At 36.3% G+C, this 24,278-nt stretch overlaps 2 protein-coding genes across 4 annotated transcripts in view; both read left to right on the forward strand.

The window, feature by feature from the left end:
• The first annotated feature begins 9,295 nt into the window (after positions 1–9,295).
• Positions 9,296–18,611, forward strand: opn4xa (opsin 4xa). Its single transcript, XM_028024573.1, has 10 exons — positions 9,296–9,511; positions 13,197–13,332; positions 14,012–14,145; positions 14,436–14,639; positions 14,729–14,900; positions 15,744–15,905; positions 16,078–16,185; positions 16,271–16,445; positions 17,344–17,484; positions 17,590–18,611. The coding sequence occupies exons 2-10, from the start codon at positions 13,199–13,201 to the stop codon at positions 17,659–17,661; spliced, it is 1,302 nt and encodes a 433-aa protein (XP_027880374.1). The 5' UTR covers positions 9,296–9,511; positions 13,197–13,198; the 3' UTR covers positions 17,662–18,611.
• A 3,880-nt stretch (positions 18,612–22,491) lies between these two features.
• pdlim5b (PDZ and LIM domain 5b) overlaps positions 22,492–24,278 on the forward strand; it is a 40,378-nt gene continuing 38,591 nt past the window's right edge. Inside the window, exon 1 of one of the 3 annotated variants that reach the window (XM_028025300.1) lies at positions 22,492–22,646. The gene's annotated coding sequence lies outside the window, so the exon portion shown is untranslated. The remainder of the gene's footprint in view (positions 22,647–24,278) is intronic. The other 2 variants (XM_028025298.1, XM_028025299.1) reach the window with 2 other exon arrangements.

Below are 24,278 nucleotides of genomic sequence, written 5' to 3' on the forward strand. Positions count from 1 at the left end.
TGAATAAAGCTATGATATGGTGGCTAGTTATCAGCAAATGCCTATTTTTACAAGAGTCAGGTTGTTCTGAGCTTTTTCTTGAAGAAAAAGGGATTGAATGCAAAAATTGCAGTTAAAGTTAAAGATTGTGACTTTTGTGTGTTAATTTCTCACTGGGCCACAGAGTCAGTAAGTTATTCAGCTCCTACTGACATTTAAGTCACATTCTTTCAGAGTTGTTTTTCCGCTTTGAAAAATACTGTTTTCAAGAGCACAGGGGTGCAAAGGGGCAAAGCTTTGGAAAGAGATAACGATCACATTTCCAATATGTTTTTCCAGAGAACAGAAGAACTTTGGTACCTGTTGCATGTGCAAGACAGAGAGGTGTCAAAACTGAAACATGACCAGCCCATCTGACAAAGGGGGAGCCACTGTGAGGGATCGGCTAGAAGAAAGAAAGGCCTGAGTCCCACCACAGCAGATGGGAGCTTTATCGTTATTGCCGCGGGGAGAAAGGGGGCCAAAAGAAGAGACCAGAGACCACAAAAAAGGTTCAAGACATGGCTGGACTGTGACACATGTCCTACAGTGGAGGGGTATTTTGCTCACCTAAGCCTTTGGTGTGTCATCATGTTACCCTGCCCTGTCAGGCGCCTCCACCCTGTCCGCCTGCACCGTATTGTTCTGGACAACAGAATAAAGGAGAAAAGATAATGACAAAAGACAGCCGGCTAGGCAGTGGGAGTGAGACACATTTTAGTCTATTGTTACTCCTGTATTTTTTTTAACACTACTAAACTGAGGGATAAATCTGATCAAAGCGTAGTATTTGATTGCTTTGTTGTATTCTCAGTTATGAATTATGGCTGTACTAGGATGACATGTAGGAGTTAAAAAGCTTCTAAAGATGTAGAGGCTTAATAACAGTAACCTCATATGGCAGAGCTCTTGAAAAGACACACCTGAGGATCATTCAGTGAACATCGCAGCTGGGTTATATTTTTATTATCATCTAATGTGCAGACAGTGACAAATTTATTGGCACCCCTGGTAAAAATGAGTAACCCCTCAGTGTCTGAATGCATGCATGATTACATAAAAAGTAGAGATTATTAGCTGTAATACAACACAAGAGAAACGTCAATATGATAGCAGGTATTTAGTATGGTATTTTGCAAAATTAGGCATAATAAGGCATAACTCATCTCAAGAAGTGCAAAGTTCATCTAGGCTGCTTTCAGAGGTGAAGCAAGCCTTTGCAAGAAGGTTTCAGAGAAATTCAAGATTTAATTTGAGTTGAACTAATGAGTGTGGAAAAAAAGTCCAATTAAAAAAGAAAAATAGTTTTGATCAAAATCAACATTGCCATTTTTATTGCCCCCCCCCCCCCCCCCCCCCGCCCACCCCCTCACTCCCTCTTGATTTAGTGTCTGGAGAATTGATTCTCTGTTGATTATGCCACATGTTTTTAATCATTATCAATGTTCAGCTTTCTGGTAATCCACCAGTCTGTCTTGTCAGAAAGTTGGCCACGGTTTCTATGGCCAATGGTGGAGAAAATAAATCCATTGCATAACTCATCTGCCACTGCACTTTACACTAGAGATTAGGTGCTAAACTTATGTTTATTTTGAAAGAAATTCTAAGCATATCTGTTTTTCTGCCTCTGTTAGCTATTTTCAGTTACGGTTATTGTCCTTGCTAATTAAATAGATAAAAAATGTAGATTTGTCTTAATTTCTTGTAGGATTACAACGTTTTAAAGATATTCCAACAAATGTATCTACACTGTACATCACCACATGGCTCATTCAAATACCCACAAACTCCTTGAGATTAGTTTTAACCCCAAAACAAACAATAGCTAATTCCAGTTTCAACATGTTCATTTCTCTTTGCAATGATGTAAGGCAAAGCTTTACTGGCACTGTTGAGTTTCCATCTGCAGAATTAAGAACAGATCAAACAGCAGAGGTAAAACATGAAGCATTTGATCATACAGGATGAAAAATAAATAAAACTAATCATAAGCATGATGGATGTAATCTTCAAAGTGAGGCATGTGCTTCGTCTTTGAGTCTCATGGTGTTTTGACTGAGCTATCTGTGACATAAACAAACTGTGTAATAAACACAGATATTAAACCAGGTCTTACAAACACAAAACTTTGGGAGCTCTGAAATGAATAACACAGCCACCAAGACCTCCATGTAAATACAACTGTAACAGACACAACATGTAGATACACACACATACATGCTGTGTTTATATATCTGAGTGTCCTGGGACCTCGAGGTTTTTTACAGGAAGCATGAAGAGAAGAGGTTTATGCAATCCTCCTGGAGGTGCTGCGGGATCAAGAACAGTCTACCTGCAGGTGGTAAAGCTAAGCTTTCAGGGGTGAGAGGTTGCAGACACTGGTGCGGTCACACACGTGTCAGAACACTGTTTCACTATTTACAGCTGGAGAGGCCCACCTCAGACCACCTACAAGACCTCCTTCACTGCCATTCTGTGTACACAGCTCTTTGCCTCAGGATCCACTAGGCGGGAGTGAAAATCCAAAAACAGCCTCTGTTCATCCTGACATCCTCTTGATCGTGTCAAAAGCGTGCTGTGACTGTCACCATGTGTCCGTGGGTGCTCTGAACGCTGATTGTTTATGATGCAGAAAGAATTCAGAAATCGGAGCCAGTGGTTGTGGCACTTCAGAAGCGGAATTGGTCTCTTCATGTAACTCCAGTGAAACCTGCGGCTGAGCCTTTGGGCTCCTCAGTTTCAGCTGAATGTTGAAAGTTGAGTTCAGTAGGGTGGCTAACATTATTGGCATGCATATCAGCTTCAACCAATAAGATCTACATGCTAAATCTATTAGTCAAATATCTAAAATAGATCTGTATATGCAACACGAGAGCATCACCCCCTCATTGCATTGCTATGAATATCTTTTCATCCTTGATCTGGAAGCGGTGATCATACATGAATATGCTCCTCCAAATCCTGCTACCTCCCAGTCTGCAGAATATACATACTCTGAATTAGCCAGAGGCTGCAGCTGAATGCATGACGGATGACATATAAACTATTGTTATGCCAATAAAATCAAAGGATGGCCAAATTTGGAATTGCTCACTAAGAGTGCTAGCATTTACTGCATGTATATTGTAAAATCCAAAATATATAACAGAAATAAATTCTTGAATCATATCCTTAATGCTAACATTCATATTAATGTTTTTCTTTATCTTATTCATTTTACGTTTATTTATTTTATTTAGATATTTTTTATGTTGTAGCTGTAGTAGTAGCATATAACCCCCAAAAACTGGCTGTTTAACATTTTCTTTCTAGCCATTATACAATTCATGCCAAGCACTTCAATTTTTGTTGTTTTCCCCATTTATTCATTTGTTTGAAATAATTTACTTTAGTAGTAATTACATTCCAAATTTATCTAATCATCAACATTTTGTGTGCATTTTTAAAAAGCTAAAAAAAAAAAAAAAAGGTAAACTATTTACAATAGGCACCAAAGAACTACACCAGACAAAGAAAACAGAAATAAAATAAAATGTCTCCCTCTGGTGGTTACATGCTAGAAGCAAAGGTAAGCTTGTTTTACCTTACACAAAACAAAATGTAAAGATTTTGTAGAACTGATCAAGTGCACCCTAGGTCTATGTTTTAGACTTAGATTTCAGTAAATATTTAACGTAATGGAGCATAAATGCTATGGTTAATTTTGCTTTCAACAAAAAAGAAACATTTCAGCCCAATATTGTAAAATGATTATTAATATTTGCTGACATAATGCAAACTCTATTTATTTATTTGAGGCATATTTATATTTTTTTGCACTACATCCTACAAAAATAAGTATAGAGAAAAAGCTTATAAGACTGCTTATTCAAGCTGGACTGGTATCAACGCACGATACCCTCCAAACATTTGTAAATTAATATTTTTAAGACAATGTCCTTAACAGTACATCAATCTCCATTCCAGTCAGAGTATAAGTTTAAAGTCAGTCCACTTCTCATTAGTGTAGAACACTATAACCCAATAATTTCTCAGTTTCTTCTGGTTTTTCAGCAGTTTTATCAAGACAAATTGTTTAGCATGAAAGTTAAAGTTTTTCAGCCGCTGAAAATTGGCAATAGCATTTACTGCTTATTTTACTACAGGTTATTTTATTTATTTATTTATTTTAAATTTTTTTGCATTATTTAATTTTGAATTAATGTTATTTTATGAACATTTTGCTTGACAACACACTGATAACATGGCAATGTGTATTACTGACCAGATGTAGCATCTGTTACTTGAGCTGCCAGTTTTCTCCTTCCTTATCTCTGAACATCTGTTCAACATTTTTCTCTGACATTTTTCTCATTTTGCTAAGTTTGGTCTGTATTTGTCCCCTTTCTTATCTACACATTGCAGGTTAAATTAAACAACTCTGAACTAAAACTGCATGATCCAATCCACTTTTTGCAACTCCAGTAGGAGAATATTCATCAGAGGGTGGAGGAGAAAGTTCATCAAAGCTGGCGTAAAGTGACATGAGTGTATTCTGAAGAATAGAATACGAAGAAACACATCCGAAAGGCTGAATAAAGTTATTATTATCTTAACCGGAATTATGAGGCCACCAGTTTGCAACCATCTTCCTCTAAAACTTCCATATAAGCCATTTTTATTTTTATTTTGCTTCTTGATCCCATTGGTATGAAAAGGTCCAAGAAACCCTGCAGGTGAGATGATGAGGTAGGTAAATTTCTTCTTACCTGTATTTAAGTCCTTCTAGCACATTGTAGATAATTGGCTGTGAACACTTAGACCTCCAAAATCCCTCCAAAAAAAAGTAATTGAGGGGTGTGCTGTGGTGGCGCAGGGGGTTAGCACGCCCCACGTTTGGAGTCCTCAACGCAAACGTCGTGGGTTCGACTCCCTTTGCCGCATGTCTTGCGGCAAATACGAGCGGCTAGTGGCTCTTCGGAGAAGAAAAATAATTATTATAAATATTCCTTTGGAGAAAAACACTGAAAAAACCCCAAAACTAATTGTATCACAACAGCTCAGAGATAAAAAGTCAACTCCGTCATTGCTTATTCATAATCCATGAAGGAGCAATGCATGACCTGCAGATGTGCAGAAAGTGTCATGTTTGGTGTCTTGACTCATTACTGGAGCAAAGCATGACAGGCCATCATCACCCCACTGTCCTCAGTCACATATCCTGCAGCTATTAATAGCATAAATCCTCAACACATATTGGAATCCAATCCAATTTTAACAGATTTCTTCAGATCATCACACAACTTTAATATTAGACAAATGTGACAATGCAAAAGGCAGTTTTCCCACTTGTTCAAAATAATAATAATCTAAATACATCTCAACCAATGTAAAAAAAAATTATTTGCCCATAAGTTTTCCAAAATCTGAGTATGACTATGCCTCTGAATGATAGAAGCAGGAGCTATAAATCATGATTATTCCTGTGAAGCTATTTCATGGTCTCTGATAGAGTTCACTGTGTCACTAAGGTTGGTCTATTAATAATCTTCTTTCCCATCTAGTTGCTGTTCTATTAGCTCCGGCTAAATCTGTAGTAATCTATTCAAACAAGTCTGACGAAGCTCTCAGAAATAATGGATGGTTGATCCACTCTGCCATTAGATAATAATTTTCACCAAACAGTGGCTCCAGATTCAGGGTTGACCTTTAAACCTGGCTTCATCTGCCTCGCTGATGGTGAACTGATGATATATTTAAGGGACACTGAAATTAACATTCTGTGAAAGTAAGTTTTCATTTATGATATTTTTTTTCTCTGTAAATCATTAGAAAGAGGTTAGACATTTTCAGGACACACTAATAGGAAATTCATGGAGGTTTTTACTCATTTATGTCTAAGACAAATTTGGAATAAGATTGATAATTGTTGATTTTTATCTCCACAGGAATATTAATTTTTGAGCTACCTACATATAGTAGGCGCTTGGTAAATTTAGTCTTTTGTTTTTCAGAATAAATTTATAAGGCATAGTTAGAAAAAAAATCAGTTAAATATATTATAAAGGAATTGTTAGGTATATTAATAACTGTACAAATTCCTAATGCCTATTAATACACTCAAACAAAAGATGAATTGATTTTATAAGACCTTGTGCCAATAGATTTGTTTCCCATCTGCAATCAGGGATTGTTAGTAACATAAAGTGCTTCCAAAATGACAATATTTATATTAATTGCTTTTCTGGTAAAACATCACCTAACAAAAAGTGGAAATATACACCAATAGCAGAGACAAACCGAGGCATAAGTGATCTAAGCTGAAGGCACCAAATTGTCAAGTGCTTGAATTTTAACACAGTTGCTTTGACAGTGTCAGCGTAGATATATTTACAATTTTAAAACAAATACTTGTGGTTTTATTTTAAGTTTACTTTGTAAAAGTGAGTAATTTTCATGGTTTGATTTTCATGCAAACAAGGTCACAGTCTGATGCTACAAGTTTAAAGTTTTCTTTGTGTTTGATCTCACTTTATTCACAAATCTATCTCAACAAATGTTAACTAATTATCAATGACAGTTTTTAAGCTCGGTCAGTTAAACCTGGTGATCTTAACAGGGTCAAATAACCTTAGGCCAAACCAATGCTGTAGCCACTCCTTCCAGACACAAAAGTAATTCTTAAAGGCTACAGGACCTTATAAGTACAACAAATCATCAAAAAAAATTTGCTTGAGAGGATAGACATCCTTAGGCCTTCTTTCTCCTGACCTAAATATAAAACAAAAAGTCTTTTAGTCCTTCAAGAAAGCAGCCTTTAGTACGAGTGATGTAGAAACTAAGAGAGTGGAAAAGTCTCACTTCTGACTGATAACGTCTGTATGTGCCACATATCATCCTGGAAACATTTGCTAGATTGCTGAAGAAAAATTGTTCTCACTTCTAATTTTAGAGCTATATCTTTAGAATACAAAAAAACTATTAAACCAATTTGATTCAGCTTGTGAAACACCTTTAGACAATTTTAGTGCCTGGTTGTGTTTAAGGAATAATACCTTCACTGAATTGAAGAAAACTGAGCTCTTTCATGTTGTTTGTCACTTAAACCTCATTTTAGAGCAGAAGCTATTTCAAAACCTGTTTCTTGGCCGAAGCATTTGTCCTTCTCAACACTTTAGTGAGAAGTGACAGAGGTGACTGACCACTTACACAGTAATTGGACAGCTGATTGTTGTGGATCGCCCGAGAAAAAATAAACTAACAGGACCTTCCTCCAATCATTTAGTGTAAATAAAAATACTAGAGGACATGAAGAATTTCTCTTTTTCTTTAAACGAATGTCAGGAGCTACAAACAACTTAAAGGGACAAAATACATTCATTGTTTTACTCTCATTTAGTGTGAGAAGCTCGAGTACCCTCAGAGAAGTTACACTGATTTTATCTCATGTTTGGGGCTCTTCATTTTAATATCGCCCTGGGCAACTCCCCATATGGCTCATATCAAAACCCACCACAGTTTGGATGTGTTATTGTGATGCTTTCAAGCCAAACGGTACTGAGGTAGTGACATCTTGATGGGATTATGTTTCCCAGCTGGTGTTTCTGGTGCATTGTAGACATTTAAAGGAATGCCAAAGTAGAAAAATTAATTTACACTTTTCCTCAAATCAAAAGTTAAAACCGGGGCAGTTGTGTTTTCCAGCAGAGCAAACAAGCATCCAAACTGATTTTGAATGTAGTGAAGGAGTGGAATAACCCCCAACATAAGTTGTATTAAAATTATATAAACTATGTTAAAAATAATTTCCCAAGTAAGAAACTCTGTCAATTTTGCCAAGAATAGTTTTCAAATACCCAGCCAGAATGACACCAAACTCTTGATAATTGCTTTAAAAAGATAACTGCTCTTAGTTGAAGGTTTTCAAAATCACAGAAGACAGAGACACAATAGTACATACAGTGGGAAGAAGCTGGAATACCCACAGAGATGTTCTAAAATCAGTCCCATTTTCTCATTGGCATGGAAATTGTGCCTATTTGTGATTTTTTAAAAAAGTATTGGTACGACAATCTCAATGATAAAAAGTACCAGGTATCTGATCTAATTTATGTGTGCATGAATGATAGAAATTGTTTCATTTCAGCTGTGTTAAATTTACCAATTTGAGGAGGATTTCCATCTGTATTTCCAGTTTTCTAAAAGAGACTGAAAAATTATAAAAACTTCAATGAGTTTTGTTGTTGTTGTTATACTGATCTACTTCATTGGAATTGCAATAGAATGAGTGTTCTACCCGCCCTACTAAACACAGTGTGAATCATTTTATGTCACTTCAGATTGCAACACAACTCAAAAAATGAAGAAAGCTGTCTTTGTCTGACCCAGATGCAGAAAACAGTAAAACTTTGTAGAAACGATGCTCGTAGTGAGTCAGCTGGTTATCACAGCTATAACCTTTTACTCAACCAGTTATTTGTCTGGAAAATAATTACAACCATGCAAGAAAATAATCAATAATGGGACAAAAATGTTCCCAGAAAATGAAGGAATAAGTAGTCTCCTTTTTCTCAGAGGATTTATATTTGTCAAGTCTACTGGTTGGAAACCAATGCATATTGATGGACCTGCTTCCCTTGGAAGTGCAGTGACCCACGAGTGTAAAGGATTATCCTCCTCATGCTGGAAAGTATCTACACAAAATCTTCCTGGAAAATGAAAATATTAAGGGCACAAGGAGGTGCTAAAGCTGCCCGTTCAGTTGTGCATGAGATGATGCATTGGGAGGCTTTCATCTGAACACTTTTCTCAGAAATCTTCTCACACATGGCTAAGCAGTGAACAAGTATGATACTTTCATACTTGGCTAGATTTTTTTCCCCCGTAAACCACGAGACTTCTTTCTATGCGCCTCAGCTCACTCTATGGGAGGTTGTTACAACTGGGTTATGGCACTTTCACACCTCCTGTCCACATGTCTTATCTGATGCATGAATATAGACATCCCATTCATATTTTGTGTTTGGTGAAAAATAATCAGTGTGCACAAAACATAATCTAGGGCTCTAAGTGGCATTTTAATTCAAATGCCATTAAAGGTTCTTCTTCTCAAACAAAACGGGTTAGATTTTGCTGTTGATACCAGCCTCTCCACACAGGCAGAAACAAACAAACAAAAAAAAGCAATCCTCATTCACGCATAAAAAACACATGAGCTGGATCGATTTATTGTGCCATGAGAGATATGTGCGTGATGGGGAGCTTTCAGGGGGATGGGCCAGTGTGCTGCTGGTGGCTTTCAGGCTCAGTCTGGACATTCTTGCTTTTGTGGAGCATTCATGGCAGCGCATGAAGCATGTAAAGCGCTAGCTTTTGGAGTTTAGACATTAGAGAATCGGATAGACTAACTGATTCACCTGCAGGATTTTTCATCTACTGCACAGCTTCTATGTTTCTTGTCTTCTGTCTCAAAACAGAAAAGAAGAAGGAAAATAAGCTCTAATTTCAGCAAAAGGTATGGTAAAATTTAATTTTTTTACTTGCATATTAATGTCAAACAAGTATAAATGTTAATTTAAGCTTAATTTTGGCCTTAATTTAAATCTTGTTTTAAATATTGCCTTTTGTTGTGAGTCACAAGACTTGCAGATTACTTGCATTCAAAAGCAATTGTAGCAAACTTTCTCACAAAGTATTTGATGTAGCAACGCAGAACCAGTGACTGTTTTCTACACTTAAGCTATCGATTGCAAATCATTCTTTAAAATCACAACAAAACACAACTGACTGAGCCTCTAAAAATAACTGAATAAATATGACTGGGAAATAAGTGTGCATAGTGTAGATAACATCACATGTGGGCTTGATTCCTAGAAGTGTTTTTCAAGTGAAACAATAAAACCACTTCCTGATTTCTAACAGGAGCACTGGAGGATACTTCGCTTAAGTCTTCATTGGCGAAAGGGTTTAAAATGTTCACTTACAGGACTAACTGCAAAAAATAAAATAATGATTGCAGACTAAAAAATAACCCACCCACACCAAGATAAATATGGACTAACTCAACACTGGTTTATTCTGGCACTATAAGGTAGGGAATTGAGTTTGAACCAGCATTCTGAGTTATGTTTTAAACCAGTAAAATAGGTAAAGTCAAATGACATGCTGCAGAATCAAATGTGCAGGAAGATGATGCTGGAGCATTGTTAATCTGATAGAGTATATTATATAACTTCCTAAACCATTCAAATGTGAGGCCAGTCCACAGAATGATGGAATATGAAGCCAACAGGTTGTGGTTAAAAGTAATAACCCATAATCTGGATTGGTAAAGAAGTAATATGTGAATATGAAGAATTTCTGCTTAAAGTTATGCACGAAAATTGATTAAAAGAACTGAATAACTGGTAAAAGTTAGCTTTTGCAAACAAACTGTTTCTCTAGTGCAGGCTATAGCCATCAACCACCATGAAGAAACACCAAAATTCACCCTGTTATCATCTCTTATTCAAAAGAATTTAGGTCTCTTCAGGTCACATATTTCAAAATGAAAGTCTGTGAAGAATGGTGAAGCTTCTTCTCTCCTCACAATAACAAGAAACAGTAACAGCAAAAAGACTCCTTGTGATGTAATCATTCAGAAACAAAAACTTGGTAAGGTATTTATCAGATGCTGCCTTCTGGCATATAAGCCACTGAGTACAGACATATTTTCTGGCAGTACTTACTTTGTAAACAACACAAGGGGTTCCCTCTCCTGTTGCACAGACACACAAATGGGAATAGAATGCTACTTTGGGCAAAAGTGACTGAAAAAGTTATGTAATTATTTATTTAACCTTATGTCAACCTTTGCCACCATAGGAGGAGAGACATACTTTTTTTTTTATCACTGACGATACAGACTGGCTATGGCCTTCCTGTGCAACTCCACCAGAAAGATTTATCTTAGTTTTGTCAGACTGCAGAACTTGGTTTCAAGAATCTGCCTTTTTGTCTGATTATCTTCAACAAGCTGTTTGCATGCTTTCGTGAGCATCTTCTTCAGAAGACGCTTTCAACAGGCATCCAGGGCAATTTGATGCAATGTGAGATGGTCCGAGCACTAACAGGCAGACACACCACGCAGTACTTGCGTCTATTTTCAAAAGACAACCTCTCAATGTGATGCTGAGCACGTGCGCTCAACGTCTTTGATCAACTACGACAAAATCTGTTCTGACTGGAACCTCTTCTGTTAAACCACTGGATGGTGTAGCTCAGGTTCAGCATGAAGGCGATCTCCTTAAAGCCTGGCCATCTTTTTGTAAAGCAACAATTTTCTTTTCAGATCCTCAGAGAGTTCTTTGCCATGAGGTGCAATATTGAACTCCCAGTGACCAGTATCAGAGAGTGTGAGAGCAATAACACTAAATTTAGCACACCTGAGACCTTGTAACACTAACAAGTCACACAGCACTGGGAAGGGAGAATGGCTAATTGGACATAATTCACAAATTTTCACTTAGGAGGGGAACACACTATTCTTGCCTGCAGGTTAGACATTAATGGCTGTGCATTGAGTTATTTTGAGAAAGCAGCAAATTTACACTGTCATAAAAGTCTTAGACTGGGTATTTTACATTACATTCAGTTGCCATATTCAGTGTTATCCTATTTGTGAGATTTTGCATCTGAATGTAGCTTATTAGTCATAAAAGATGGGGAAAACTGTGCTCCACTTTTGCAATGTGACATTAACCAGATAGGTATTGGATTTGTGAGGAAGTAAGAGTTGAGTGTGACTACCTCTGACAGAGAAGAGCTCAATGAGCACAGCAAGACACCACTGTGTGAATCTCAAACAGGTCCAAGTGCACTGTGCAAGAATACAAGGTCTATCTACAAGGTATTTTCACCTTTACTAGATTACAACACCATTATTTCCGGACTGCAGACCACTACTTTTTGAAATATAAAGGTATCAGTAACACATTAAACCTATCTCTTAATTAAAAAAAACAAAAACATTTTTTTAATTGATTCATCATCATGTAGAAAAGTCACAGACATTAGTTAGTAGTTTTAAAATCCCCCTGCAAATTCTCAATACCCATCAGCTCAGTGATAATGAGGGCGCATCTCTTTTCTGACCAGAAAAGCACTTCTCTACAACCTTTATGGCGATTATTACTCACGTGCCCCATTTGACAGTCTGCAAGTGTTATTAATTGATATTAAAATTTTGACTGTCATAATCCCCTTGATTAAATAACCTATAACACCTGTATTTAATTGCCACCACACCCCCTCACACACAGACCATAATCTATCATAGTATGTCAAATCCTGCATTAATTTTAAAATGTGCTTTGCTCATAAGAATCCAGTTTTAACAGTTGAGTTTGATTCTGTTTTAGATCTGAGGTTTATGTGATGCAGATGCTTGAATTTTACACTTTATTTTTACTCTCACATAATCAATGCCATCTTATGTTGATGTTTAACAGCTACAGTATTTTCCATATCAACAAAAGAATTAATGTGGCAACAAAGTGGTAGATTATCTAAACAGAGCTTACCGAATTAGAAAATTTTAATTTACTTTTTTAATGAAAATTGATGAATGGGATTAATATGCACTGCTGGCAGATTTCATATAAAACAGGATTATTATTTGCTGGTGGCAGCAGGGAAAATGTTAGAAGTGATTTAGTTTGATCAAACTGTGTGGCAATTTTTCTGTTTCAAAGTCATTCATTTGATTTAGATGCCTTCTAGGGCTAACTGTGATGCTGAAAAGTAAAAACCTTGCTTCATTTGAGATTCCTAGCAGCCACTGGAAGGTTGTCAGTCAAAACAGACTGATATTTAGAACCGCTCAAGTCTAGTAAAGTGCCAAAGTAAAAATTCCTCATCAGTGCTGACATTTAATGCTGTGGCATACCGGAGTATTTTTCTAAAATATTTGCACTTAGACAAAAAGCTTGAATATCCTGTTTTCCTAAACGGAAATTCCCTGTTCGTGTGAACTGAAAAGGCACATGTCCAAAAGTTATCAGTACCAAAGAGAACATTTCATATGACTATGAGGAATGCAACTCATGAACGACACTGTTATGTCATCCAACAGAGTTCAGTAGGTTAGGAGGGTGAGGAAGCTGCACAAAACTTAAGACATGCTCACAAAATGATTCAACATGTATTTGGTTGCATCACAGGTATGGATCTAGAACACGGATTCTATCGGCATGTGGACGTCCCGGACCACGTTCACTACATCGTTGCCTTCTTCGTCTTAGTGATCGGAGCAGTGGGAGTTTCTGGGAATGCCTTGGTCATGTATGCTTTTTCTTGGTAGGCAAACTGACTATTATCAAGATTTATTTATTTATTTATTTGTTATTCTTTCAGTAAACTACTTGTCTGGTAACTGTGGACAATAATGTGATATTACATTTGGACTTTTAAGGACTTATTTCAACTGTGCTTCATCACGGTGGAGTGATCATGCAATAAATACCTTTATTGAATTTTAGGATTGAGGAATATCTGAAATACTTAATCTGTGTAGTGTCCAAAATGTACAAGCTAAAACATTTACAGTCATTTTAAAAAATTGCAAACATATTTTTCAAACTTATACATATAGAAATTTAAATAAATAAAAGGTATCGATACTAAAGAATTTAAATAATGTAACCAAGCTGAAAAGGCACATGCTTTATGCTTTCTTTGTGTTGAAGATAGAATTAAAAGCATTAAAACTTTTAAAACTTTTCTTTTAAAGTAAGGTTTTGTGGTCAGAAATACATTAGGACATCTGACATTTAAACTTACATTAAGTAGCTAAAATTGCACACAAGTGGATATAACAAGTGTATTTAGGTTTTTTGTGCTTTACACCATCCAAATGTTTTAGGAAAAACAGAACATAGGTAAAGTTTACTGTATAATAAATCAATTTCATACTATTTTATTGGTTTATAAAATAATGACATCTTATAGGCAACATTTCAAACCTGATGTCTTTCAGCAACAAGAAACTCCGGACACCTCCCAACTTCTTCATCATGAACCTGGCCATCAGCGACTTCCTGATGGCCATCACACAGTCACCCATCTTTTTTGTTAACTGCCTCAATAAAGGGTGGATTTTTGGGGAAACAGGTATATTGTTTATCATTGTCTTCAATAACTTGTGCATCATTAGAAAAAAATAAATATAACAGCATAATTTATTTTGTTGTTTATGAACAGAGTATTTCATACAAAACAAATTTTTTTAACATACTCGGTTTTTTGAGCATATTTTTCTTGCAGTAAGCAAAATGTGACGATGAGGCAACTTTAAGACATTAGTAACTTTAAGCATGCTCCCTAAAAGCAGAAAGTTTGTTTTGCTCATGTAAAAAGAAACATGTTATTAAACAGTTTCCTTCCATATTTATCCCACACAGGCTGTAAAATTTATGCCTTCTGCGGGGCTTTATTTGGAATCTCCTCGATGATAAACCTTCTCGCCATCTCTATAGACCGGTACATAGTAATCACCAAGCCTTTGCAGTCCATAGGGTGGACTTCGGCAAGACGTACTTGCCTCATAATTGCCCTTGTGTGGTTTTATTCACTTGCTTGGAGCCTTGCACCACTTTTGGGGTGGAGTAAGTACATTAGTCATTTCAGCAATATTTTCAAATCACCATTACTTGTGCTGCTTTATGCTTTCCTTGTGTTGAACTTCTTTCCAAAGGTTCCTACATCCCCGAGGGCCTGATGACCTCCTGCACATGGGACTATGTGACATCTACTCCAGCCAATAAAAGTTACACTTTGATGTTGTGCTGCTTCGTATTCTTCGTTCCTCTGGGCATCATATCCTACTGTTACTTGTGCATGTTCCTAGCAATTCGTCATGCAAGCAGGTAAAAAAAAACGCTTTGCTACCCATTTGACCCAAACATTTGTATTAAAATTGCAATTTGTTCTATTTATAACCATTATTTATGAGGCAGGCGTATAATAAATTTGTATTTTGTTCCAGTTTTATCTCACACTCGTAAATTCAGATATTAATTTCGCAAGTCTTCTGGGGTCACTACAAAGCTTTGCAAAATACCTCAAGCTTTGTCAAACTGGATGAAGAGCACAGATGGCTTGCGGGAAACTTTAAGTAGGACTTCTTGTAATTTTATCTTTTCCATGACTTTTCTTGTTGCCATACTTCCATATAGACCATATTTTTTGGAGCGCACAACTAATAGTTGTCCTGTCACCAAATTGTCCCACCTGACTTGTGGATCTCTGCAGAACCTTATAAAATATATAGAGATGGATTCAATTTACTCATCACTTAAAGGCAACCAGGGTTTTGTTTAGGGGTAACAGAATAAAAGGGCCTGAATACAAACATGCATCACATTTTCATTTTTAATGTTCCTATCCCTTTAAACTGTGGCTCTAGTTTGAGTGATAGAATATATTACTGCTCAAAACAGCTGGAGCTGAGACACACATGGGTGCTGTGAAGATGTTAAGGAAGGTAAACAAAATCTGCAAAACTTGGTGTGTGGGGAAAAAAGCAGCAATTTTCAAATTGTAGCTCTTATATAAGGCTTTTTATACAAGGGTTGCAATTAAAGGTATGAGGTATGTTGTGTATTATCATTCTAGTGTACATTTTTTTAGTTTAACTTTTTCATATTATTGCATACTTTTTTGGATTTGGTGGTGTATTAATCTGGACCTTTCCTTTTTTAAATGTTCAGAGATGTTGAGCAGTTGGGGTCTCAGGTGAGAAAGTCAACCCTGATCCAACAGCAGTCTATCAGGACTGAGTGGAAGTTGGCAAAGATTGCCTTTGTGGTGATCATAGTGTTCGTACTTTCCTGGTCACCCTATGCGTGTGTCACTCTCATCGCCTGGGCTGGGTAAATACAAAACGCTTACCTTTTGGTGGAAATATTTATTTCGATAGTCTAAGCTCTTTTTGGTCATTATTTCATTATGAACTTTATTCAATCTCAACGAATGATTGCATATTATCCTGCAGTAAATGCATGCATGATCTCTGCTTACATTTGTCAACACACTGTGGTTTAGATATGCACACATTCTCAATCCATACTCCAAAGCTGTCCCTGCGGTTATTGCAAAAGCGTCTGCCATCTACAACCCTTTCATCTATGGAATCACTCACTCCAGATACAGGTATCAACACATTAGTTAACTGTTAACTAAGGGTTTAAATACAAAGGAAACTATTTCAGCGAATGATCAGGAAATATTCCAACAGGGACACCCTGGCAGAGAAGGTCCCCTGCCTACACTTCCTGGCCCATGCCCCTAAAAGGAACTGCATATCAGTGTCAAACAGTAAGTCCTCCAAAAGGGACTCGGTGCTTAGCCATCAGTCATCAGTCTCCAAATCACAGTTTCAGAGAGTTTCCTCCATGTCTACAACAGACACCGTGAGTATGAGCCCTGCAGGCTTTTGTATTCTATTTATATTGGTTAGGTTTTATTACCACAGTGCATTCTGATTCTCTCTCAACGCTAGAAAGAAATGTCTTCCAGTAATTTCCTATCTCTGCTTGATTATGTACATGTTCTGTATATGAATTCTTTGGCCAAATGTCTTCAGTCACTGAATATTGTTTATCACTGTGCTTTGAGGTTAACAGGCTGCAGACGTCTCACCATTGCACACAAAAGCTCGATTGGCCTCTTAGTGTACAGAGATATATTCATTTGACTAAACTCTGCTTAGCCTGGCTTCATTTTACTTAAATTCTCTCCAACCAAGATCTAATATTGGCTATTCTTTTCACTCTAAAAATATCTCTTTTGTTTGAAATGTTTCTCTTTTTTTGTTTGGATGAAAAAAATGAAATATTCAGCATTTTGGCTCCTATGTAGAATAATCACCAGTCTGAACTCAAGATGCCAAATCTTATTTCCTTGCAATTATTTCAAACTATTCTTAAAGCAACAAGAACCTTTTAACCAGCATGATTGCTCTTTAATGGTTTTTGAGTTGTTTGTTTTGTTGTTGTTTTTTAATTGTTTTAATGGTCTAATTGCCTTAAGTATCTTTGATCTGTGTAACCATTTTGTGTGAATTTTTATATTTGAATTCACAGTCGTTCTGTAAATCGCAAATTAGATGAAAGTACAAATTTACAGACTCTAAGATTTAATAATTGACATGCTTAATAACATGAAAAACACACATTAAGCAGTTATGACTAAACATTTAGGTTTAGTTTGTATAAAGTCAATTGAAGATTTTATGAACATTAACTTTCTGTAGTTTTAATGATTTTAGTAAATGCTTTCTTTAACTTATATTCACCTCATTTCAATCAGGTTTGCAGTGACGTGGAGTTGGATTCTATGGATCAGAGTCATTGTGCTAAGACAGATTATACCCCTGCTGCTGCAAAGGTCAAAGAACGTTATTCTTTAACTAAACAGTTCATGGAGAAGGAATGTCTAAGTCAGGAAAAGGTAATGTTGGTGCTCATCAACGTAATTACTAATTTTAAATTTTGATGGCTACAGAAACGCCTTAAGAAGTAATGTTCTCTGTCTTTGCGTTGCATTTTGTTTTAGGCTGCTTTTCCAGAGGAAACGTCACAGAAAAAACTTTCGTCAGTATATCACATCAGTTTATCAACAGAATAGATGTTCTTAGCTTGGAGGAGGAGAACCTTGAAAGCTGAACAACACAGAGAAAGCAGGACGGTGAATAAAGCATTCCAAAGTGAAGACACTGAGGCACAGCAGCCCCAGAAAGAGAAAAACAAGGATGAGTCACGGATGCTAGAAACTTTGGACAATCATGTATGTCTTTTCCCCCTGAGAGGTCAGATCCAACTCAATGAAAAGCCTTCAGTTATATAACAAGAGCATGGTGCACAAAGCCTACAAGAAAAATCTGAGAATTTTTTTACAACCTCTGGACTGTTCTGCTCAGCAAATAAAGACTCCAACATTTCTGAAGCACAAGTTGCGACACAGCTTATCCCAAAAAGATTTGATCCATGTTTCCAGATGTTGAACTGAAGAGCAGCAAGTAAAACTCTTTTCACCAAAGACGCAAAGTCTACCTTCGTTACAATATGTGAAAAACTTAATCATGTTATGTGTCTGCTTACATAACAAGCAAATTCTTTTGTTCTTTGTGAAATCATGTGCACTACAAAATTAAAAATATTCACTTTTTTTCTTTAAGTTTTCCATGTTGTTCAGCCTCAACACACACAAAAGAAATATGAGGCAATTTTTTTTATTTTGATTTGAAAGAGCTAAGTTCAAAATACTTCAGAATATTAATATCTAATTTATGTGAATAAACCAATAACTTTACCCATTTGGAAAGATTTATTCTCTAGACAAGCTTACATTCCCAGTTTAGTTTATAGCTAAAATCTGGTCTAAGGAAAGCTCCCATGCTTATCAAAAAAAGCCATAAAAAATCATCTGTATTTTGCTGATGTTGTGCAATCTTATACAAGAAAAGCTTTCTCTGTGAATTTCAGAGCCCAGTCCTGTTACAGGTCTAGTTGTTTCAGTATTTTAATTTTTTATGTTGACTGTTGCAGGTCTAGTAAAGATCATTTCTTGCAGCTATATCCTGAAGATCAACACACGTCTGCTTTTCTTGAATGATGTGTTCTCTCGTATCAGTGTTTTGAAAAAGAAAAAAAAAACAGAAATAATCTTAAACCAGATTTTTATCCATGTGAAACAAGATAATCATGGACAATTAAATGTTTCTAGAAAGTTAGATCAACTTGAGAAAGAAAGGACAGGAAACATTAAAATAACTTGTTCAAGTTATATTTATTTCATATAAATTTTACTCATTTTGACACTTGTATCTTTAAACATTTAGTGTGAATTCATTTCTCTGCAGCATTACCGGGTGTCAGTAACAGGAAAGCTCTTTCCCTGTATCCCCTATATATATATATATATATATATATATATACTTTATATACTTTACTTTATATATATATATATATAGATATCTATATATAGATCTATCTATATATATATATATATATATATATATATATATATATATATATATATATATATATATATATACTTTATATACTTTACTTTATATATATATATATATATAGATATCTATATATAGATCTATATATATATATATAGATCTATATATATATATATATATATATATATATATATATATATATATAGATCTATATATAGATATAGATCTATATATATAGATATATATATATAGATCTATATATATATATATATAGATCTATATATATATATATAGCACTTGATGTTGATATTTCACTATCACTGTGACAGTGGGTGTGATATTGATCAACTGAATAACGGTTTCAGCTATAATGAAGTTAATGTATTAGTGACACTGTGTGTATCTTCTTCTAGATACACACACATGCGCACATTATATGTCTTTCTACATTAAAACCAAGACAGAGTTCTTGCTCATTTAGGTTTAATAATCTGAAGGCATGTAACAGGTCCTCAGATGATTACCTTGTGCAGCTGAGTGATTCAAAAGAATTACACAGGGGGATTTAGCTGCTGGACTCCCAGTAAATCTCCAGGCACATATTCACAAATGTGTTTCATCACATCCTGGCAAGACAATCTAGTTTTTGTTAAATAAGAAATTGAGTGAAGATTTCATACAGGTATGTTTGTTGGCAAGAGGTCAGAAACTTTAAAGTCCAAGCTATAAAAAACTATAAATAGCTGAATGTATCACAATTACAGGAATTGTGAAGATCATTTTGGCCACTAGAGGGCATATCAACACTGTCACTCACGTCTACTTTGACACAGAAACACTCACCAGTGCAGCAAGTACATTTAAACCAAATATTATTTACACACACTGTGTAAAAATACAAAACCATTGCTCTGTCTGACATTAAATCAGGCTAATAATTTTTTATCACTATTTTCTGAATGTCAGACTAATGGGAGAGCGATTTTTTTCTGCTGCCTCTCCTATTCTCCTATTCACAATTGTTACAGTGTTCTATAGCATTCTCATTTCTCATGTTTCCCTCCAAAGGTAAAGACTTCAATTTTAGTTTCATTTGACCAAATGAAATTTATCCAAAACATATGGGCTGCATCCCTGAAAACATTTGCAAATTGTCATTTTAACTCAAGCAAACTTTGGTTCTGCAGCAGGACAATCATCCAATGCACACCACAATTTCCACCTCTGAAAGTCTGCAGAAAAACAAAATGAGGACTCTGAAGTGGCCTAGTCAAAGTCCTGCCCTTAATCCTATTGAGATGCTGTGGAATGACCTTAAAAAGCTCTTCCAGTTCAAGAAAACATTCCAATGTTAGAACAATTCTGCAAAGATGAAAATGATAAAATTCTATAAAAGACTCATTGCAAGTCGTCACAAACACATGACTGCAATTTTACGAGCAAAGATTCACCCAACCAGTTATTATCAGGTTTAGGTGGTAATCACTTTTTCCCCGCAGGGTTTTGTTTCCCGCATGTAATAATAAACACCTTCATTTAAAATTGCATTTTGTGTTTACTTGTGTACTCTTAGGCTAATATTTAAATTAGTTTGATGTTCTGAAATGCTTAAAATCAGTAAGTGGAAAAACATTTTTTCACACCATGATATATAAATATTTAGTTTCAACTGTACATTTAGAAACATCCAAACATTTTACCAAAACAACACATGGAATATTTAACAGCTTTTCGTGCCAAAACAAAGTCTTCATACTGTACCAACATGAATCATAAGATTAGTTCTTGAAGTCTGTGTGGAACTGGATTTATTCAAAACTAATGATACTTGCAGTCACATTGTTTCACCTTATGAAGGCATCAGTCTGCTGACAGTAGAGCACGTTGCAAAAAGAGGATGGCATACGTTGTGTCTGACTTCTACACTGAGGTATTTACTGGAAAGCATGACTTCACTGTGCAGGGATGCAACACAGAATGCCAACTCTTCGTCAGAGTTTGAAATCCTTCTTCCATAACGATATGTAAAAGTATGCATCTCATTCCCTATAGAGTCTAACCTTCCTTTAAGCAAAATGCCAATGAGTATTTTCAAACAAGTAATTCTTGTGTAGGCATAAACATATCCCAAGGCATTAAAAATAAAGAATAACATTAATAAGATGGTTTTCATTTACAACATCAAACATCGCTTCTGTCAGGCTCCTCCAGGGCAGCTGTGACTACTACCCAGTAGCTTGCCACCATCAACGTGGGGGGTGTGCGTGAATGTGTGAATGACTGTAGTGTGAAGCGCTTCGGGCTGGATAAGGCGCTATATAAGTACAAAGCCATTTACCATCAATACAACAAGAGATAGTAGGGAGGGAGAAAGTCAAAATGAGTTAAAATTATCTTCTAAATGACAAGAATATGTGGATAAAAGTCTGACGTCTTTTAATGGATACTGAAACAGTGCTTTAATGGTGAGATGCACTAAATCTATAGCTTAAGCCTGACCTTCTGATACACAATTTTTTGCAAAAATTACACGGATCTTACTCCCAGAATATAAACTTTTATCTGTAAGTCAAAATAAGAAGAATCATGTGCAACGTAAAAGATGGGATATAGTAATCTGGATTTCACCTGTCAAATCCAAACAGTTTGATGTGACAAGCACAATAATATATGACTGATAATGCAGGTTAGATCATTTATGCATGAAAGCATAAATTCAACTATTACCTGATTGCCAAACACAAAACAAAGTGCTTTCAAAAACATGCTGTTTGTTAATAATTACTGAAAATGCACCACTCAGTCAGCAACAACCAATCAGAGCCAGGAGGAGAGTCTTAATGCTGTCAATCATTCTGGTGTACTTGCCGCTCACCCTCTTCCCCTTGCTCTTTGCTATGGTGCAGGTGATGTACCACAGCATAGTCTGCCACTAATGCTAAGGCTTGTTAGCATAGCCATCAGATCAACGGTTTTCCTGGAGCGTGAGCTGTTTATCTACCATTAGCACACTTGGCAGCATGTGTCTCCTCTTGATTGACAGTGCTAAGACCTTCCTCCTGGCTCTGATTGGTTGGAGTGTGCATTTCGTCAGATGGCAATAGACGCTCAGGAAGGAGGTGTAAGAGCTAGAACGTTTCACAGATGATCTCTCTCTCTATTATACTATCACAGCATAGTGACAGTTTTAGCAAATATGGAAACATTTTATTTAACATATTTTTGTAAACAATACATACTGCAACTTTAGTCAAATAGCCTAAAGATAACAATCCTCCAAGCAACTGCACACTGTTTGTTTGTTTTTTTCACATTAATGAGAAAAAAGTCCCACTAACAGAGTGAAGCTAAAGATGTTTATAAAGTGACTTTCCGCTCTTAGCTTTGCCCTTGCAGGCCAGTCAGTGCGTTTTGTCCCTGTCTCACCTTCAGGACAAGCCTCTGCCTGCCTGCCTGCCTGCCTGCAGTCGTGCTGCCCCTGGCCTCAGGGAGCTGGTGTAGTAGACCCTCCTCCCCGCTTGTCTGAAGGGCTGGCTTAAAGGCGGAAGTTTCAGGTCCACTCACTTCATTTCTTGGAGGCTGAGAATCGACGGGCAGAAGTCGCTCCTCTCTCTTAACACAAACCCGGGTTCCTCGAGGTAAGGTGAGCACAACGTTACTATTTTTATTTACGTCATTATTTTTGCAACTTTTTGTTCCCGCTACGCAGCTGCAATCCAGAACTTCATCTGGACTTTCAAAATCACATGTTTTTAAAATAAAACGTTTAAATAACAAACAGGTTATTATCCGTTTTGGGCGGATATGTTTTTGTTTCAGTTTAATCTAGGAGAGCGGTAATAATCTTAGACATGTGTTTTATCAGTGCGGTCCTGCACCTTCTCCCAAGTGAACACATGGGTGAACAGACTGACTACATTATTCATTATCGTCAGTGTAGTTGTTTCTCTGTAAATAAATAACGTGTATAAGCTAGCAATGTCAATAGTAAGACATGGATATTTAAAAATAGGTAGTATAGGGCAAGACGTTTGAAGATTAAATTGTATACATTTGATGATCCTATCAGGAGTATTTGACTTAATTGTAATTGATTGAGCTCTAATATAACGTATTTTAGCATTTTAAGTGAAGTCAAAGAGATTCCCTTTGTTTTCAGTGAAAGTGCTGTGATGAGGTGCAGTAAATCCAAGGCCACTCAGTCAATATCTCGCTGTAACGTTACCTAGCAGCAAAGCCTCCTCATGAAACCCTGTGAAATAAGCCTGACGTCTGAAACTTGAACTTCTGATGACAAATCTCACACACTGTGCTCATCAAAACTTGGAGACATTCTTTCTTTTGAATACCGCATGAAGAAAACATGGTTTGACACAATCATGGTGTGACGCATGCAGCTGGGGTCATGATGGGGAGCGGCTCCTGCATTCAGTTCAGGTGACCCGTGTTTAATTACCATTAAAGAAAAAGCTTGTCCAGTTGAAATGCACCTTTGTTTGCAGGGGTGGTGGTTCATTTTATTATGAAATTTACTGTACTGGCCTAAGATTAGGGAACTTACAGTGCCTTGTAAAGGCATTTATGACCCTTGGACCTTTAGAGACTCTTTTAAAGTATTTTATGTGAGAAACCAAAAGAAAATTGGACATAAACATTCACATGTTTTTGGGTGCACCCATTCTAATTTGTCATTTAACTTAAAGTCTTCCCACAGATTCTTAGTTAGATTTAGATTTTGACAGGGACATCCTGGATATGCCTTCATCTAAACCCTGACATTGTAACTTTAACTGTATGTCTAGGATTGTTGTCAAGGTGACAGAGTTACTGTCCACTGTCTTTTGCAGCCTCTAACAAGTTTTCTTAATAGATTGCCCTGCATTGGTTGCTACTGTAGAATAGCATTCCCAATACCACAATGATACCACCACCATTTTGGCTTAGTTTTGGTCTTCTCTGATGAAACTTTCTTTAATATGCAGTGTCCTCCTTGTGGTAAACTGCAGATGAGACTACACATGAGGTTTTTTCCAACATAGGGGTTCTTCTTATCGCTCTTTCAATTCTCACTGTCAGATTTGTGGACTGTGTGACTGATTGCTGCCCTGGATCTTTGACCTCAAAAGATTGAAATGATCAAATTGGTGTTTGTTGTTGCTACATGAAAGAATGTGAAAAGGCACCCTAATGGTATTTATACAGCTTCCTCTCCAAAATAACCTAATTTTAAACTCATTAACAAGTTGAGATGTTCAGCAAAAATTCGAGCTGTTCC

Source organism: Xiphophorus couchianus, chromosome 8 (genome assembly GCF_001444195.1).
Source record: "Xiphophorus couchianus chromosome 8, X_couchianus-1.0, whole genome shotgun sequence".
Taxonomy (NCBI): Eukaryota; Metazoa; Chordata; class Actinopteri; order Cyprinodontiformes; family Poeciliidae; genus Xiphophorus; species Xiphophorus couchianus.

Excerpts from the sequence above, each read along its gene's own strand:
- opn4xa (XM_028024573.1), top strand. The coding sequence starts at position 13,199 with ATGGATCTAGAACACGGATTCTATCGGCATGTGGACGTCCCGGACCAC. Across the intron at positions 13,333-14,011 it reads GTCATGTATGCTTTTTCTTG|CAACAAGAAACTCCGGACAC; the intron begins GTAGGCAAACTG and ends GATGTCTTTCAG. Across the intron at positions 15,906-16,077 it reads ACTCTCATCGCCTGGGCTGG|ATATGCACACATTCTCAATC; the intron begins GTAAATACAAAA and ends ACTGTGGTTTAG.